The sequence below is a fragment of the Hippopotamus amphibius genome, chromosome 5 (assembly GCF_030028045.1).
Source record: "Hippopotamus amphibius kiboko isolate mHipAmp2 chromosome 5, mHipAmp2.hap2, whole genome shotgun sequence".
Classification (NCBI taxonomy): Eukaryota; Metazoa; Chordata; class Mammalia; order Artiodactyla; family Hippopotamidae; genus Hippopotamus; species Hippopotamus amphibius.
In genome coordinates this window covers 44,378,489-44,398,145 of record NC_080190.1, presented here as the reverse complement: position 1 = coordinate 44,398,145, position 19,657 = coordinate 44,378,489, and the positions used below count along the sequence as shown (strand labels likewise).

General features: G+C 33.7%; 1 protein-coding gene across 17 annotated transcripts in view; it reads left to right on the top strand.

Annotated features, from left to right (window-relative positions):
• The first annotated feature begins 4,917 nt into the window (after window positions 1–4,917).
• Window positions 4,918–19,657, top strand: part of PCDH15 (protocadherin related 15) — a 764,244-nt gene continuing 749,504 nt past the window's right edge. For all 17 annotated transcript variants that reach the window (XM_057735541.1, XM_057735540.1, XM_057735538.1 and 14 more), the window contains exon 1: window positions 4,918–5,008. In XM_057735541.1, the coding sequence (XP_057591524.1) occupies window positions 4,918–5,008 (91 nt within the window). The remainder of the gene's footprint in view (window positions 5,009–19,657) is intronic.

The window sequence follows — 19,657 nt, the reverse complement described above, 5'->3', positions numbered from 1 at the left end:
GAAGGAGAAGTTTACATATATATATATATGTGTGTGTGTGTGTGTGTATTATAAAAAATATACACACACACAAAGTATACACAAACAAATATACATTTTGAAGTGAACAGCAGTGAGGGTGCACTCAAACATTGTGGCCTGTCAACAAGCTGTTAGCTCCAGAAAAGATTAGCTAAGCTGTGTTTGTCTGGGCCATGCTGGAGAGGTGGCTTAGATCTCACAGTGACTGATGAAAACACAGGTTACTTTGCTGCCCTTACTTAGAATTAGCTGCAATCTGGCCATTTCTGTCCTTGAAACAGAATTCAGCTCATGAATAAAAAAAGATATAAATAGGACATAATATCAATATTTATCCATATGTATAGTATAAATTTAAATAAAATATAAATATATTTACATAGATTTTATGAATAAAAATATATGAAGTAATATATAAATATTTCATTGTGTTTTATATTCTACATAAAATTTATATTGTATGTAAATATATACTTTATTATACTTTCATATTATAAGGATAGTGTACTTTATAAATATAAAATATTAGTATGTAATAAAAATTATCTGTAAGCATAAATATATTTTATATATTTAATAAAATTATATAAAAATAAGATAAAAATATAAAGTGATCTAGAAGGAGGGAATAGATCATAAAGACTCCCTGAAATTTTATTTTCTTGAAGTGCATATTACAAAGAAAAAAAATAAAAGATGATTCATCAGGTCACGTTTATGACTGATAACTATCCTCTGTGGTGATGAAAACCTTCTTGATGATTCCCACTAAGGTGAGGTAGGTGAAAGGTTTCCAACCTGCCAGTTAAGGAAATCCACATTTGGTGCGGTGACTTTGGAAAGCCTCATGTTTTCAAATTTGTAGTTGAGGTTGCTTTGAAAGAGAGTTTGCTTTATTCTAGCAAGTTAATAGTATATATTTCTTGTAAGAAGTACAGAGCAGTGACAAGTCTTATTTTTAAAGCTCTATCTAGGTGTTGTCAGAGATAGGAAAGTACCAGAGTTTGACTGCACAGATTGTTAAAGGGCAGATGCTTATGTGCAGCTCCCAGTTCACTGAGAGATTCCAGCTTGCTTCCTGACACAGTGTTGATATGGAATTTCTCATCAAGATATTGGCAGTAGGCTCCATGCTTTGATACATCAAATAAATTGGTGGTTTTTCATTTAGCAGTCAGGGACAGAGCCTTTAAAAAAAAAAAAAGGAGTTGATATTGTCAAAAATGTACCAGCAAGAAAACTGCTGTGATGTCAACCTTGGCTGCTTTTTCCATGTGTCACCACAACCAAACCAGACACAGGAAGCAGGGATCAACAGGTAAAGAGTAGAGCTTTGTGTATTGACAGCTTTTGGATTTATACTTGAAAGTGAAAGGCTGTGAAAGGTCTTTTATGTATTCTCCATCCAAGAGATGAACAGCAATCTGTACTCAAGGCAGTAGATACCATCGAGGGTGCTTTCAGCTAGAGTTATTGGAATAGTTGCTCCTTGTCAAGTTCTTCCCCAGCTATGTTACCAGAAGGCATTTGGTTGCTTCATATAACCTTACTCCATTTTCTGAATATAGGGCCCATGAAAGCAGAGATGTGAATGGGTTTTTCTCATTGTTATGTTCCAAATGCATAGACCCTCCATAAATACTTGTTGAATAAATGAATTTCTGAGAACATTCAATGCCAGATAAATAAATATGAGCTTTATCTGGTAGCTTTATCATACAAATGATGTGAAATTCAAAATCAGTATATTGTGTTTTGAGTAATAGTAGTAAAATGTTCTAAAGCCTATGGAAAACATATAGTAAATTTCATGAAACTCAAGCCACTTATGTGTAAGATTATAACACAATTGGGAAAACCGCTTTTTTCCTCAATATTGACAGTAGAATACTACAGTTGACCCTTGAACAACATGGGTTTGAACTGCACAGTTTCACTTTTATGTGGATTTTTTTTGATAAGTGTAGTACCTGTAATTTGATTTTACAAATCTTTAAATTAACTAAGTGTGGGGAAAAGTTTGTGATTGATTAGGGATCACAATACACGGAACCAAAACAACCAGAGTCTTGATTCTATTCAAACAGTTTCAGCTTCCTGCTTTTGAGTAAGTCATTTGTCAATTCTTTTGTTTTTGTTGCAGAGATAACAGTACTCAGAGTTTCAATTGGAGGAAGGAGGGTGATTGATTTCCCTAACCTCAGAGTTTTTCAAGGGTCAACCGTATCTCCAAATCACTATTGCAAAACCATATCTTTATTAACTATGTTGAATATGTCAATAAATTATCTCTGAAAAAGCAAGTACAATGACCTTATTTATAGGTCAGGTACATTTCTTTCTAGAACTGGGCATACTCTAGGTTGCTAGAGCATAGCATTATTGGACAAGGAGGTCTGCAGGGAAATTTTGTACTCAAAGAACAAGGCAGAGTTTAATATGGAATTTATAATAAAGGTATAATACCATGTTAGAAGTGTTGTTTGGAGGCACCTATGAGAACTTTGCCTGCAATTCTAGAGATTGTAAAACTAGTAATGAAAATGGATATTGTTTTTTTAAATTTTTTCTAATATCCTTTAAGTGTTTTCTCTATTTTTAAATTTTAAAGATTACTTTCTGTTTCTTAACATTGAAACATTTCTTTAAAAAAAGAAAGAGGAATTGAAGCCATTGTTTCCATAAATCTTAGTAGGCCTATACTCCGGGTGTGGGAAGAGGGATGCACTATTTCTCCTCAGCGTATAGGAGAAAAATGCAGCAAGCTGTTCTGGCCCTCCATATTCCTTGAAACCTGAACCATGTGCTCTCTTAGAAATTTTCTTATCCTTTTTTGTAATGGAATGAGCAGGAATTTCAGACTTACAAACCGCACCACCACTTCAGCCACTCATAAGTTTGTAACCTTGAGCCAGTGAGCATGACCTTTCCTGTACAGAGTGGAGATGATGATACCTACCTTAGAGGCTATACTAAAGAAGGATTGAGGAGATACTGATTAAGCACTTTGAAGACTTCATAGATGCCGAGTCAAAATTACTCATATTAAGCTTTATGGAGTGCTTGCTCTGAGGTACTCTTCTAAGCAAGCATTTATAGCCATTTACCTAATCCTCAAAATAAATTTATGAGGTAGGTACTATTGTATCTCCATGTTAATAATGAGGATAGTGAGACAGAAATGCTATTTAATTTGCTCAAAGTCATAACTGGGAAGTTGAAGAACCTGAATTTAAAAAGAAGCCACACTCGAATCAACTGCTCTCAAAACTACTATCATTAGTCAATTTTATTTTTTCCTTCCCTGCAATAAACATGTATCATTATAATCTCTTGATAGCTAATGATGGGCTCTTCTTTGAGCTATCTGTGCCTAGAAGTTATAAAAGCAGAGGCTGAATTCTTTACCAGTTAGAGGAGGAAAATGTGTGAGGGCTAGATAAAAAGAAGGCTCTTTTTTATTTTAAGATAGAGAAACACAAGAAGAATAGATTCCATTTTTAAATGTCTGTGATCTAGCACAGTGACTTGAAATTTAAGGACTGTGCATCCCATGATTAAAAAACTTTTGAGCTTGCACTTTTAATATACTTTTAAATAAATTACATATTTATATATGCTATTGTGAAAATAAACACTATAAAACATGCACAAATAAAACAGAAAGATGGATGAGACAAGATATATGTAAAAGCACAATTCAGATTATTTCCTTTTTACATTCTGAAGAACCTTATCCATGACTACTTTAGCAGAGGGAATCCCAGGCAGGAGTTGTAATCTGGAGGACCTCAGAGGACAACATGACCTGTCAGAAGTATTTAGCCTTTAAAGAGGGTTGGACAATCATCTAAACCCTAGGCGGTCTCACATGGAAATTTGGATTTCTTCTGTATTCTGGAAAATCAGAAGACCCAGTAACACTGGTTTGCATTTCCACATGACAAACTTGACATGAGTAAATCACTGGGCTGGTTTCTTCAGACAAACCCTGCACTTCACCATTTATCACAGCCTTCACTGTCCCTATTGCCCCTTTATGCTAATTCAGTTTTTTCTTTTGGAACCTCTGATGTAGAGAAATGAAGTTCCAATCCCTATTGTATATGATCTGTATTCAGGGTTATTTGGAGCAATTCCATGTGAATAATTTCTTCAGTTTACAAAGAAACCGAGAACATAATTTTTTCAGTAAGACTTTCTGGTGTGCTCACAGGCCACTAATACCTCATTCAGTTTCTTTATTTACTGGGAGACTGCAAAGAAGAACAAGGAATTAAAATGAAATTCATCCAAATGCTTCCAAAGACAGGCATGGTAAAAACTGATGATTTATCCTTAGTGTTACATGACATAGTTAAGTCAATTTCTTGTCACTCTACTAAAAAGGAATTTGTGTTTTGATGGGGTTTTCTACTTAATTCTGTAAGACAAGTGTCCATTGAATTTTTCATGTGGATACTAACAGCTGGTTTAACATCTTAAATTGTTGCAAAAACTTACTTTATAATTGAACCATTCTATACATAAGATAAATTTAGTGACTGAAACTGATTGGCATTTGAGTCACTCACAGGGTCTCAATTTTAAAGATGTGGTTCTGATATCATCAGTATGTTAATTTCTCAACTTACTTGCTTATAAAGTAAATAACAGAAAAGACGTCTTTCCTTAGAGATTACTTGTCTGCAAATTCATGTAGATAAGTTCCAGTGCATTAAACAAGTATGTTACTTTGTTAATGGATAGCATGGCACAGGTAATTAACTATGAACTCATTAAGGCTTTTCTGTGCTGTGATAGTTGTGTTTACCTATAACAGATTAATGAACTTGTCAAATGTTTCTTTTTCTCTCTTGTTATTTCAGATCAGACTGGAGTGGAATTTTATAGAAGATGTTCCAACAGTTTTCTCTCTGGAAATGGTTAGCTTCAGGAATTATCCTTGGCTGTCTCTTCACAGTCTGCATGGGCCAGTATGATGATGGTAAGGATGCTTTTACTCTGACCTTTAGAGTTAGCCAGGATTTCTGTGGAAAGTGAAACACACCGTAGAAATGAATAATGCTAATTTGTAGTTCATTTCTAAAGGTTGGTGACTCCATGCAATAATTTACCTTAATTAAAATAATCTTACAAAAGTAGCATCCAATGCACTTTGTTTTTTTAATAAGAATTGCAGTATAGTAGAAAATCCTGTGCTAGGCCTCTATATGAACATTGATGTATTCTCACTAAACACAAGCTTGATTGTTATTAAAAAGTAAAATAAAAATCTATTTTCTAATCGTTGAACAAATACAAACAGTAGCCTTGGATAAAGCTTAGGAATATAAAAGCTACCAAAATTTCCTATGAGAAAAAAATCTCTTAAGGGGTCAAAAGTAGAGGCCATAAGTGATTTTGGTGTTAGCACTTTAATTGGGGATTGCATTATTTCATCCTCCACTATTTTATTTGGAAAGAGTGGAAAAAAATGTAAAATACTTGGCATTAGACTTTCTAAGTCATTTCTTAATAGTAAATCAGTCACTTGAGAAAGATATATTAATCATCAAGCTCTGTAGGGATCATTTAATATGTTATATCTGCAGTGGCGCAAATGTGCATATCTTAGATATTTCATTATTGGAGGAATCTGTTTTTGAATACTATATAATGAAAGTGTGGATATATATAATGCTCTAAAAGAAGAAAAATGGATAAATTTTCCCACCTTAGAAGTTGGCTATTCAAGGAAACTGAGTTTTGTTCTTTTATTATTGTTAATTTATTACTTTTTATTATTTCTACACATTTGTTCAGCATTCAGGGTACACAGGACCTTTGTTGCCATGTTACCTAGTTGCTCTTAGAGTCATCGAAGATTGTGAATTTTTTGTGTGTGTGCTTTGCTTGGCTAAATTGAATGATCTGAAGACAGATGGATTAATTTCACTTTATCCCAAACAGTGTTCAAATTGTGTACATATTAAGACATCCTCAGGCCTCCATGGTTAGAAAAATCTCAGCCTCTTTGGGGATTTGCAGAATAATTTACAATAGCAACTATTTTCATAAAGCCAACAACCTCATCCCTTGAAAAGTTCTGCTAATTAGCACAGTGTTTACTTCAAGTGCATCTGAATTTAATGTTCATGTCATTGCCATTTATGGAGACTGTGAATCTCCAGTCTAACAACACATTTAAAAGTGTAGTAAGAAATAATGTAACTGCTACTTTGAAGCAAAATAAAAACCAGTGGAACTTAAAAGAGCATGACTTTAAATTAAAAGAATGCATTTTAAATTGTGCTCCAGGAATAGATGACAAATAAGTGTGTTGATATTTCTTTATGCCATAAGGCATTCTATTTTTATTCATATTTAGTGTTCACACTGAGATGGAAGGATTCACTGTCATTGCTCACATTAGACTTTTAGAAACCTTGTACTTTCTAGCAATGCAATTTTAGGTTATCAGAGGAAATCACTCCTGGTTTAACCTGTAATGCTATAAATTAGTTTCTTTAATAAGCTCATTACAGCTCTTGGTCTCTCTAAATGTGCTTGTATAGATAGCCGCCACAATAAGATTATCAGGTTACTATTGGCCATCAAGTAGTTACTTTCTGAAGAACAGTGCAACTTCACACCTGCCAAGTTACATTTTATAGTAAGGCTGCCCCCTCACTGTGCTCATGGAAGACCTCCTTCCAGCCACAGAAAGCATTTTCAGTTCTCTCTTCCTGGAGGCAAGTTGCTCAACACTTAGGAAGACTGAGGGGATCAGAACTATGGCAAAGAAACAAAAATTTTGTGTAGTTTTTATAGAGATCTCTTAACTTTATATGCTTTTCAGCGTTCCTTCCATACCTGCATGCTCCAACTAACATTCCCTCTGAGGTAATAAAACATTCCCTTACATCGCCCCCAGGTCTTTACTTCTCTCTAGTCTCCCTCAGTTAGGGACTCTGACATCACTTTTATTTTATTGTTAATGAAAATAGTGTTCATAGTTACTACTTTTAATTCATATAAACTTTGAGCCCATATTATACAGGAATTAAATCAGGAGTAAGCAAAGTATAGCTAACACACAAAATAACACTTAACTGGAATATGTAATATGAATTTTTTGAACCAATTTTTTTTATCCAAATGCTTGGGGATGCAGGTATGGGTTAGACTGAAGGAAGACAATGGTGATAGTCATAATCATGATAGAAACATGTGAAGAAAAGGAAAAATAAAGAGTTTTGCCATAGATAGTCCACTGATTCGATTAGCCCATTTGATAGTTGACAACTGATTTCCATACATAGTTAGAAGCTTCAGATAGAGAAAAATGAAGGAGAAAAAATTTAAACTACCCTAAGGCTATTAGTATAACAATTTAGGTTTCTGTTATGTTAAAGCATGGAATTCACCTGGACTTTCAATTAAAAACAATTTCCAGTGTTTTTCTATGTATTTCCTCCCTTAGGCATAAGGCAGTTGGAAGGAAAAAAAATACTGTTTATTCCATAAAAATTTTATCCTGAAATGGAATATTCTAGTTCTACCCAAATGTGTAAATCTGCTTCCAAGAAAAGTATATTGCATAATTGTTATTTTCAATATTTTATAACAATTTTTTTACTTGAGAACTTGGGCTCAATTTTGAGTCTTTGGGTATTTCTCATTTCAATTGCTGGGGTAAGTTTTTAGATTCAGTAATAAAATTTGCAGATGGTCTATTCCATAATGAACTTTTCATTTGTTTGATGACTACAAATTTAAACAAGCATTAATAATGTGAGATTGATAGTATTATATTACATTTTAAAAGTCAGAATTTACCTAACCAATAGAATATTGGAACACATAATTGATTTGTAGTTTATAGTAGCTATCCTCTCCCCAGTAAGAGAGTATTAGGATTGATGTTTTAGTTTATAGTTTAATGCATTACCAATCCTGGCAGTTTTTTAGAATGGGAACCTGTGCCCTGCCTGATTCCAAATTGAGTGTGAGGAGCCTGAGAAGGAGGTGCCATGGGAAGCAGAGCAAGCAGGGCTGTCTGCTACCTTGTATGTTGTATGAGATAAAAGGTATAAAAAACATATTCCTTTTTATACCATATTATTCACAGTGAGGTAAATAAACCAAGTTGTCCATAGGGTTTGTGTTTTTGTTTATTTTGTTTTGATTTTGAGTTCATGAATGATTAATAAAAGGGAGGGGAAGGGAGGAAGAAAAGAAAATGTTATATAGTTAAGGTGTATGTTTTATTTTCATTTTTTGTTATTTCCTCTGCATTTTCAAATTGCCATATTGAGTAGATATTACTGCCATAAGCAGTTAGGAAAGTATTTCTTTAAAAAAACAAAACAAAACAAAAAACTATGCATCATAATATTATAACTAACTTTGAACCAAAGTATTAGAGTGTTTGAGGAGTTTTAAAAGGGTATGTGTGCCAATGAGTGTGTGTGTGTGTGAGAGAGAGAGAGAGATTCCCTAAGTGTGTGCAGACCATGAAAGCCAACATCACTTTTTTAAAGAAAGAGTTTTCCCTGGCTGCTCAAGCATTCAGCCTGAAAGGCAAAAATCTTTTATCTTGCTCTTGAGCTATTATGTAAACTAGCATATATGATGTGAATGGAACCCTTATATGGTGTACAACCAGAACAACTACCTGAAGGGATCCTGTTCATAACCTCAAAAAGTCACAGTAGTCCCTAATGCTCTGTTTCCTTATTAATGATAACTCTCTGAAACTTAATTTTATGCAGTTTAGCACAGTATTGGACATATGATCAATGTTCACTAAAATTGTTTTTTATCTTTATTGTTATTATAACTTTTTATTTATAAATAATTATGCTTCTCTTTATATATGCATTTATAAATGAATACTTTGTGCTGCTGTGCACTACATATATATTCTTTCTTTATATCTCTCCAAATTTACTAAATGCCTTGAAGATTTAACTTTGTTACATTATATTTTATTCTTAAAATTATTAATGACTATATTTTTTCCTTGGATGGTTTACTGATTCAAACGAAATTATAAATGAAGTTTGAGGAACATTTCCAAGTATATTTTCATGCTTGTTAGGTAATCCGTTAATCCATGGACAGTCAGTGATGAGATAGACATGTCAGTCAATTAAGAGTATAGCCATGTGGGACTTCCTAGGTGGCGCAGTGGTTAAGAATCCGCCTGCCAATGCAGGGGACACGGGTTCACTCCCTGCCCCAGGAAGATCCCACATGCCTCAGATCAACTAAGCCCGTGTGCCACAACTATCAAGCCTGTGCTCTAGAGCCCCTGAGCCACAGCTATTGAGCCTGTGTGCCGCAACTACTGAAATCCGTGTGCCTAGAGCCCGTGCTCCATAAGAGAAGCCACCACAGTGAGGAGCCAGCGCACCACAATGAAGAGTAGCCCCAGCTCACCACAACTAGAGAAAGCCTATGTGCAACAATGAAGACCCAACACAGCCAATAAATAAATACATTAATTAATTAATTAATTTTAAAAAAAGAGTATAGCTATGTTATAAGGTCTGAGACTAAAATCTTCTAATATCTGACACTAAAGCCTGGAAACTTCATTTTTAGCAATTGCATCCAGAGATCATAAAGTAGAATGTCACTGAGTTTATACTAATTTAAACTTAAAAGAGAACAGCATGCAAATGACAATGCTAATAGTAGCATTATAAGGAAAATATAACCTCCCAATGAGCTGAAACATTTGTGTTTCCAAGAAAGATGTTTTCCCCCTTTAGATACCTTAAAAAGAAATGGTTACATAAATTAACGGCTCTGTGAGAAGAGTTAAATGATCTTAATTGTTCATATTTCCAGACTATTAGCGACTGTCACATAGGGCAATGTTATAGCAATATCCTTGCCTCAGGGACTATAATACTCTATTTGTGGGACACTCATGGTCTCCCCAGAATCCTGCTGGAAATGTTTGTAAAGTTTCTTATTTTTTGAGTTTGCTATTTCAAAGCTTAGCGCAGCTTAACTTCTTATCAACATTATATTTCTCTGAATGTACTGCAATGCAGTAGTTTCTTTTGAATCTGTTTCAGTTATAATTAAATTAAAGCTGATTATTAGAGACTATACTTCAGTAGTTTTCAACGAACTTAATTGTCTCTGAAAATTCTCAATCCTTCATTTAAATGTGATTTCTTAAGGCAGCACACATTGAGAGAAATAGAGCAATATACTTGCATGCGCTCACACATAATAGACAGATAACACAGATTTTAGACAAAAATAAAATCACATATAGCATATGTTTTATGCAAATTATAATCTTAATGTAATATAGACATCTTTCCTTGTCTACCCCTTTCACTTATTCCATCTTATTGAGTGTATTTTTATTCTGAGAGGTTAAATTCAAATTTTAAGAGTAATTTTGTTGTTTTCCCTACAGGCTGATTTAAAATCCTGAGTGTTTGCCTTTTTTTTCTTGAAGCTTTATAAGCTATTAGATTTATATACATTGTCTAGATTATATTATTATGGAACATTTAGAATGGTATGACAAGAAAGAACACCTTCAATGCTTACTGAAGTAAAACTTTCCTAAACATTCTAAATTTTGGCTATGTCCTCTTTTTTAGATTGTATCCACACTTGAATTTCTTGTTTCCTCTTTTCCGAAGCTGAGTAATCTTATGGATCCTATAGCCCCAAAATGGATTTTGTTTTAGAGCAAAGGTTTGAAAAAGCATCTGTCTTTTCTTGTTTTGGCAACTAGAGGCTTTATGACTTTTCTAGGCTCTGACCTTGGGCCAAGGATTACTTCAATAGCTTTTGTGTCCTCTAGTAATAGGCTCCCTTAAAGACCATCTGTACATCCTGGAAGGCCAGAGAGCTAGAGTCCAAAAAGTAAATAAACAAACTCTGAGAAACAGAAGACCAATTATTATACTTAGAAGATTCTGTCTCTGTTAACACATCCACACCCACACCCAAAAATTTATTTCCAAGGTAATTTAGAATGCCTAAGTACTGATACTTCAGATACTTTTATTTGTCCCATTGAGACAAGGAAAGAAGTAAAAGGTCTAATTTACTATCCAAGTGATGCAAAACAATTAGTGATAACTAGTAAGGTGGATGCTTCCCTTTCTGGTTCCAACAACCTAAAAATTTTGAACCCATTGAAAAGAAAAATGCTCACATCCTAAATTGTGTCAAAAGGTAGAATTCATTTTAAATGTTCTTAATAGAAATTGGAATTGAGCAAAAATATAATTATAATCTTGCCTGGTTCTGAGTCATCAATGACTTATACAACTCGTAATAGAATGGCTTCTCTTAGTTGGATCTTTTCCTGTCAAATCTCTGTGCTTGTTACCACCACTTCTTCACCAATTCCCTTAAGCTCTGCAATTTGGGTTTTTTCACATCTGTACTGATACTGCACTCTCCAAGGTTTCTTGGACAATTTCTATAATTTTTTACATTTCAGCAAACAACATTATTGATCTACTTTTCTTGCAACTTTCTTTTCCTCAGTGGTTCTTTGAACTGACTTTTTCTGATTATCTATATACCAGGCATCATCTTCCTGGTGAATAGTCTACCTTTTTCTATTCTGTGATTTTAAAATAGCCTACTCTTGTTTATATTTCCATAAGGAGTCATTCTATAAGGAGCCAGTTTGGATATTTTCTGACAATTGAACAAGGTCCTCTCCTTGGTCATGTTCTGTTTTCTCTAACTTCCCATTCACAGTGCTTTCATCTAACTGCATATCCACTGCACATACTATCACTTTTTCTCTAGTTCACATTTTCACTTTTCTATAGAACATTTATTTAGTTTGCATTTTAGTAAATATCAACTCCAGGAAAGATATTAGGGAAACAAAAATGAGGCAGTTCTTTCATTCAAGTATAAAAATGAGGTATATAGTCAATACAGTATGATTTATATAATAATAGAATTATGTATGGTATATTGTTTTGGGAGGCTACAAATGGAAAATCTGCTAAAGAATTTGGGGTGAAATAGTCAGAAAGTGTTTGCAGGATGAATTTCAATTTTTCAACATAGGGAACTGGAATTTCAGAAAAACTGAAGAATTCTGAATTGGTGTTCTGATTTGAGATGTTTACAGATATCTATGTGTAGAACTGAGGGTTGCATATGCTATTTTATGATCTTGTTTGGGGAAGGTTAAATATTAAAGTATCTGAAGGCAACAAAACAACACATACTTGGCTGTGATCACCATCTATCAAATATCAAAGGCTTATGTATAAGCTCATCTCCTTCATGGAAATCCAGCTAACAGCATCTCTCCCTCTTCCTCCCTCCCTCTCTCTCCCCGATTCTTTTATTTTTTTATTTTTTCGGGGGGTACACTGAGTTCAATCATCTGTTTTTATACACATATCCCCATATTCCCTCCCTCCCTCAACTCCTCCCCACCCTCCCTCGAGTCCCCCCCACCTTCCCCATCCCAGTCCTCTAAGGCATCTTCCATCCTCGAGTTGGACTCCCTTTGTTATACAACAACTTCCCACTGGCTATCTATTTAACAGTTGGTACTATATATATGTCTGTGCTACTCTCTAGCTTCATCTCAGCTTCCCCTTCACCCCCCGCCCCCCCCAAACCTTGAGTTCTCCAGTCCATTCTCTGCATCTGCGTCCTTGTTCCTGTCACTGAGTTCATCAGGACCATTTTTAGATTCCGTATATATGAGTTAGCATACAATATTTGTCTTTCTCTTTCTGACTTACTTCACTCTGTATGACAGACTCTAGGTCTATCCACCTCATGACATATAGCTCCATCTCATCCCTTTTTATAGCTGAGTAATATTCCATTGTATATATATGCCACATCTTCTTTATCCATTCATTTGTTGATGGGTATTTAGGTTGCTATTTCTTGATTACTTGTAGTTCACAGTTTTTGTAATTAGTTGTGTTTAATGCTTTCTCATATACTGTTAAGAAGTGTTCCTACAATTTCACAGGCATCATTTCTACATGTTCAACAAGTTTCTTGATATCATGAATCATATTGATATCTATTTTATGTGTGAACAGCATCTCTTTGTAATAAGCACTACATTTATTTAGCATTTATTAACAAAGCCCTCCATATAGATTGTTTTATTTAATCTTCACAAGAACTCCTTGGGGTCCTTGTAATTATCATAATAATCACAGACCATTGCACTACTATTATACCTCATATATAGATCAGGAAACTACAGAAGCACAGAGGGTTAACCCAGTGTGATATTAGTCCCACTATTAAGTATCAAAGCTGAAACCAACCCATTACCTCAGCTCTATATGCAATAACTACATGCTGTGTTATTATATTATGACATCAAAATCTTAACCTTTCTTGAAGTTTTTACTCAAATTCTACTTATTCCTTGATACTAACTAGTCATTTTTCTTTGATGTTGTTACTAATAATGTTCATTCAAAATTAAGTGAGGAGAGGTTGGTAAAAGGGTGAAAACCTCTAGTTATAAGATGAATAAGTTCTGGGGATCTAATATACAACATGGCGATTATAGTTAATGATACTGTATTGTGTATTGTATACTTGAAATTTGCTGAGAGTAGATCTTTATTCTCACCACACACACAAAAAAGAGGAACTATGTGAGGTGATGGATATGTTAATTAACTTGGTTGTGGTAATCATTTTACAGTGTATAAGTATCAAGCCATATATTGTGCACCTTATATGACACTGCTCAACATTAACATAGGGACCAACGCAATCAATAATTTACTTGTGCTATGAAGATATTACATACAGAATCTTTTTCAGCATTCTTCAGGAAAACAGAGTTTAGGTAAATTACATATAAAAATTTTTTTAGAGACTCAGTATTTATCCTATGATAGTGCATCATTTAAAAAAGTCTTTGTAGAAAACTCAAACTGAATCTGTCCTTTCCTCAGGTGTGTTTTCTGTCTTTTTCTGATTATTAGCTGCTGTTCTGGGCATTTTGTTCATAATGTTGGTGGATCACACTGCAGCAGTTTTTCCTAACATCTACTGCTTAATTCAAAATACCAATCTTCCCTACTCCTGCAGGATCCTATACTGCCCCTCAGGGCTGCTCAATTAGAATGCTCAGTGATGACTGTTCAGCTACTCTGAGTTTATTAAGTGTCTTTATTGACCGGTTGGAATACTGATGAGAGCTGTTCAGGTTTAGACTTAGATAATGTGTGAAAAGGACAATACTAACTCATTTATCAATATTTTCTGTGGTTATATCCAGGATTTGGCCACAGTTGGTCTGTTGGATACATAGAATGCAATTCTGATGATATCCCCATGGGGGAAAACTATGGCATTTTAAGGTAACACAAATAATACATTATGCTAATTATCTATATCCATCCATTCTTCAGGTATAGCAAGCATATGTAATGTCTATTATGCACACATACATTTTCTAACAATTATAGCTAATATTTATTGAGTGATTTCTATCTGCCAAACAGCTTACACATAGTACACACTCTCCTCTACTCATGTTGTATATTTATATGTAATACACATGATATATGTATCATTGCATTTCAGTTACACAAGCTTACTTAGTTTTATACAAATATTTTTAAGTGGCTACTAGGTATCAAGCCTTGTTCTTTGTATATAGTAAACAACAAAATAGACAAAAAATCCTTATTTTTGTAGCATTTGCTTTATGTTGGAGGGAGACAAAATAATCCAAATCACTAAGAAAATTATGTAGTATGTTAGTATGTGAAAGGGGTTATATCAAAAAATAAAGCAGAGAAAAGGGATACTTAGAGGAATACAATTTTAAATAGGAAAGTATGGGAGGAATTTAACTGAGAAGTAACCTTGGAGCAAAGTTTCAAAGAGGATCATAGGAAATCTATGTAGATTCCTAGAAGAACATTGAAGACAGAGAGAACATTGAGTGAAAGGGACTTGAGATGGGGACATGCCTAATGTGTTTGACAAACACAATTGCAAGCAAGCTTTGGTGAGTGAAATGTTGAGCAGAATGAGGGAGAGGGGAAAGATATAAGATCAGAGAGGTGGAGTGGGCAGAGGCAGATTGCACAGGCAATTGTAAGGACATTGTCTTTTTCTCTGAGTGAGAAGGAAAGCTACAGGAGTGTTTCAAGCAGAGAAGTGAAATGATTTCACACAAGTTTTAACAAAATTGCTTTGACCCTTATGTTGAAAATCATCAGTTAAGTTCAAGGTGACCAGTGAGAAATGTATTAACAATATTACAGGCAGAAAATAAAGATAGCTTAGATCAGGTTTTCATGACAGAGGTGGTAAAAATGGTTAACTATAAATGCATTTTTAAGGTATAACTAACAGGGTTTGCTGGTGCATTAGATATAGAGAAGATGAAAAGATAGCATTTAAGGTTTGTTATCAATATATATGGTCTAACCATCAGGAGAGACTGAATGACCAACCTAATCAAAGGAATAAATGTGGCTAGAAATGAGCCATAAAAACATTGATCGTACAGTCCAGGAAAATGAGGAAGAATCAAAAAGAATATTAATATATAGAAACAGTTAATGAGAGGAAAATCAGAAGAGAGTGGTTTGCTAAAAGCCAAAGGAAGAAGGCATCTAATAGAGAAAGTGATCGGCTTTGTCAAGTAAGGTGAAGCACAAGAACTGAATATCTAATTAGCAATGTGATTATTTGTGGCATAGACAGGAATAGTTTGGTGCAATGTTGAGGGTGAAAGTTTGGAGTGGTTTTATGAGAGAGTGAAGGAAGAAGAAATGCAGGGAATTTGAAGATATGTAAAGTTTTTTTTTTTTCCTTTTTTTTTTTTCTTCTCTTTTTAATAAGGTGGCAGTAGTAATAGGCAAATAGAAGTGAGTTTCAAGAACACATACCCCACTTCAGGTCTTAGTGATGTAAGGACATGGTAAAACAACCACCACCCCTGTGTGGCCCTGAGAGAACTACAGAAAAATAACATCCTTTGGAAGACCCAGATTTCTAGTAGAGCAAGAAGAAAGGAATGTTTAGCAAACCGTGTATTATCTTATTTAATCTTCAGTAAAACCCCATGAGATAAATTCTATTATTATTCCTGTTTTCCAGATGAGGAAACTTAAGTTTTAAAGATATCCACCTATCTTGTTTAATGTTACACAGCTCCTACATCTAAGAGCCATGATCCTAGCTCAGGCAGCCTGGCTCAAGCTGCCGTGCTCTTAACCACTGTATTTTATAGCCTTAGTACAAAGTGCTACAGGACCCATGAAAGTACAATAATATGGACCCTAATCCATGGAATCTTAGGAGCATGATGGAAGCCATGATCAATTTCTATTATATGTTCATTTATTCAATATATATTTATTAGCACTTACCATATGCCAATTTTGTGCTAAATTTGGGATTGAAAAAATGAATAAGATACATTTCTTGACCTCATGCATGTTACTGCCTAGTTCATACAAAACATCAGGGAAAGGGATTACAGGTATAAATCAATGTATTGTATATAGATTGTGAGAGGCTAAAGTTAAAAGAATGGCATTTATGCTGCCTGCCTAGAAGTTTGCTAAAGTCTGTATCGGTTTTAATTAGTGGAAGAAAGATTTATAGGATGCGATACTTTTGAGCTACTCGGAAAATGAGTGATGAGCTACATTAGATTTAAATATGATACATGTAAATTCATATGTTCAGTCAAAGCAAAAGGGAACATGAGAGGAATAATAGATGATAAAGCATTGGTAGTGTGTGGATATGAAAGATTATCTGTGGCACAGTAGTTAAAGCATGAGTTTTGGAAACAGATAGACTTTGTTCAAATCCTGGGAAAATCAGTATGTGATTTTTGATGTTATATAATCTCTTTATGACTTAGATCTCTATCTGTTAAACAAGGGTAATAGCAACTCTGATTTGATTGTTGTTAGGATTAACTGGTGGTATGTATGTAAATTGTTTAGCATGCTTTCTAGGATATAGGAAATAATAAAAATGTGTTTTTGGTATATTATAATAATTATTACTATTTTCAAATTAAAGTAAGATAGTGTTACATCACTATTAGTCAATATTTCTTTAGGTTTCCTTTATCTGAAAACATTTACACAAACATACACACACAGCCTACACACACAATCACATACTGTATATTAAATTGACAGTTTCTTAGAACAATCATCCCTATACCTTCTACATACTTATTCCTGCATACTATAATTCTTTGTATGATTTTCTGCCCATTAGCCTGTGAAATTTTAAGCTGCATTTATTAAGGTGTCTAGCATAGAAAAGAAACTTAGTAACCATTTGGTATCTATACCTTTTACATTTTTTTCTCTCTTATTTTCTCTACCTCCAAGTTTTTCTCAATTTATTTTAGTTTCATTTTTTATAAAGGAGCTTCCTTTAGTTCCTTCTTATTTCTCTTTCTTCACTCATATCCAGATGCTTCTCTTATCAAACTTTATTCTTCTCATTTTTTAAATGTTTTCTCCAACTCTGTCTTTCATTCTAATTTTTATCTCGCTCTCCTGTTTCTTTGTCTTGTCTTCTCTCTGTCTCTGTCTCTCTGCCTCTCAGCACTTGCTCAACTTTTGTCATCTTTCTGCCTCACTTTAGCTAATTTAAATTCTAGAAAGCACAATAAGCATTTTCTTGGCTCTAGTTACTTCATATTTCTAACTGCTGGGTCTACTTTAAAAAAAAAAAGTTTTCTTAACTGGACTTCTAGCCTCCCTGGTTACAGAAAGGAATTGGGATAGTACTGTACAAAAATGGAAAAAAAAAATTCCCAGAGTGCATTTTCATTTTCATAGTATAAAAACTACCAGAATGCACACACATATTTTAAAACCTCTAAAGCTTCCTTCCATTATCAGATGAGGAACATTTTAAAGATGACATCCAATTTTCTTCCCAGCGATAGTGAACTTGGAAAAATATTCAACTTATTCTCTAAATTTCTAAGATTTAAATACAAAGTAAGATCTTTGTCAGATAACATTTATTAAATATCAATTCCATGGGAGTTCATTTGAATATACAAAGTGAGATATATTCCCAGAAAAAGGAAACTAGAAGGAATATCATCCAATGAACTACTGACTCTGGACCCAAGCCCATGTATGCAGTGTGTATTTATCACTGAGAGCTCCCTGGATCCAGTTAACCAATAGCAGCAGTCCCTTTCTCCAGCCAGTTTAAATGTGGTTTTTAAGAGCAGGTCCCCCAAAGTGTGGCATTAGAAGGCAATTGTAATGTGGTTTAGTTTGTTACATAATATTAACTGCTTCATTCCATGTTACAAACCAAAATTTTACAGAGAGGCTAGTTTACATTCTAAAAACACTAAGAAAGTCAGCTTCTATTTACTGAAAAAAAATTTTTTGAGTGCAATTCCCATGCTAATGTTAAAAGTTAGATTATGCAAATATCCTTGCAAAGGAACTCTGTAATTCTGGATTTTCTACTAACCGTTTCTCATTACTGGAGAAGACTAATTGTAGTAACAACTGGTCAATGATAGAATTGCTAACAAGAAAAACTAAAAACTTACAAGAAAGCCTTTTGAAAACAGATGAGATTCAACAACATCATGAAAACTGAAGTGTCAACTAGTAGTACTCCTTGTTGACCTTGAACAAATACATTGTAATATGAAATGCTGCAATTTAAGATTGCTGATGTGTTTTGCTAGAGTAAACAAATAATAGATGAATTAAAAACAATCAGTGACTTAGAATATGAAAAACATATTCAATAAGTTTGAAAATAATTGATCTCATTCAAAAGTATATGCTTATGTGATTATTATGCCCTAATTTCACATGAAATATTTTTAGATCTATACCAAATTACAAAGACATATTGCTATAACAGAGAACACAGGTATGTTTAAAAAAATATATGTGATACACTTTAATTAAAGATACATAGGAGCAAGTAAATTTCAAAAGTGTATACTAAGGCAAAATGATATTCTAACCTCACAGAATCTCAAAATAGACTCTCTTCTCATAAATCTTATGTATGCTAAGTTTGGCAACACATGTACTTGAATATATTAGCAAATTATACTAATCAATTGAATTCTATTGCAGAATTTTATTATATACAACTAGAAAAAAAAGAAAATATCCTCACTGAGACTTCTGAAATGTATTTCTTAAGTATTTGGTGAACGTTCTTTCAGATTTGAGGTTTGAAATCACTTTGAACAGGTTTAATATCAAAAGCTATTTGAAGAGATTCTTCTAAAATAAATGAGAAAACATATGTCGGAATAGGTTTATCAAATCTTATCACCTCATTCTCATCCTCCATATTGGAAAGTTACAACAGACATTTACAAGGAATAAACTTGAGTGAAAGTCACTTTAGTAAAGACAGATACCTTTATATAAAATGCATTTGGGGCATTGTTTTCTTTGGATTTTGCTTTAAAATGTAAGTAAATAAGGACAATGTAAAATGAACTGCCACCTCTAAACTGACCCATTATGATTATTCTGGTTTATAATATAATCATAATTGCTTCAATCAGTCAGAGAAATTGAATTTCTATAAATTACTGCATTTCTGCTAGTGAATAAATTTTTCTATAATTCTATAATGGATGCCTGCTAATGCATAT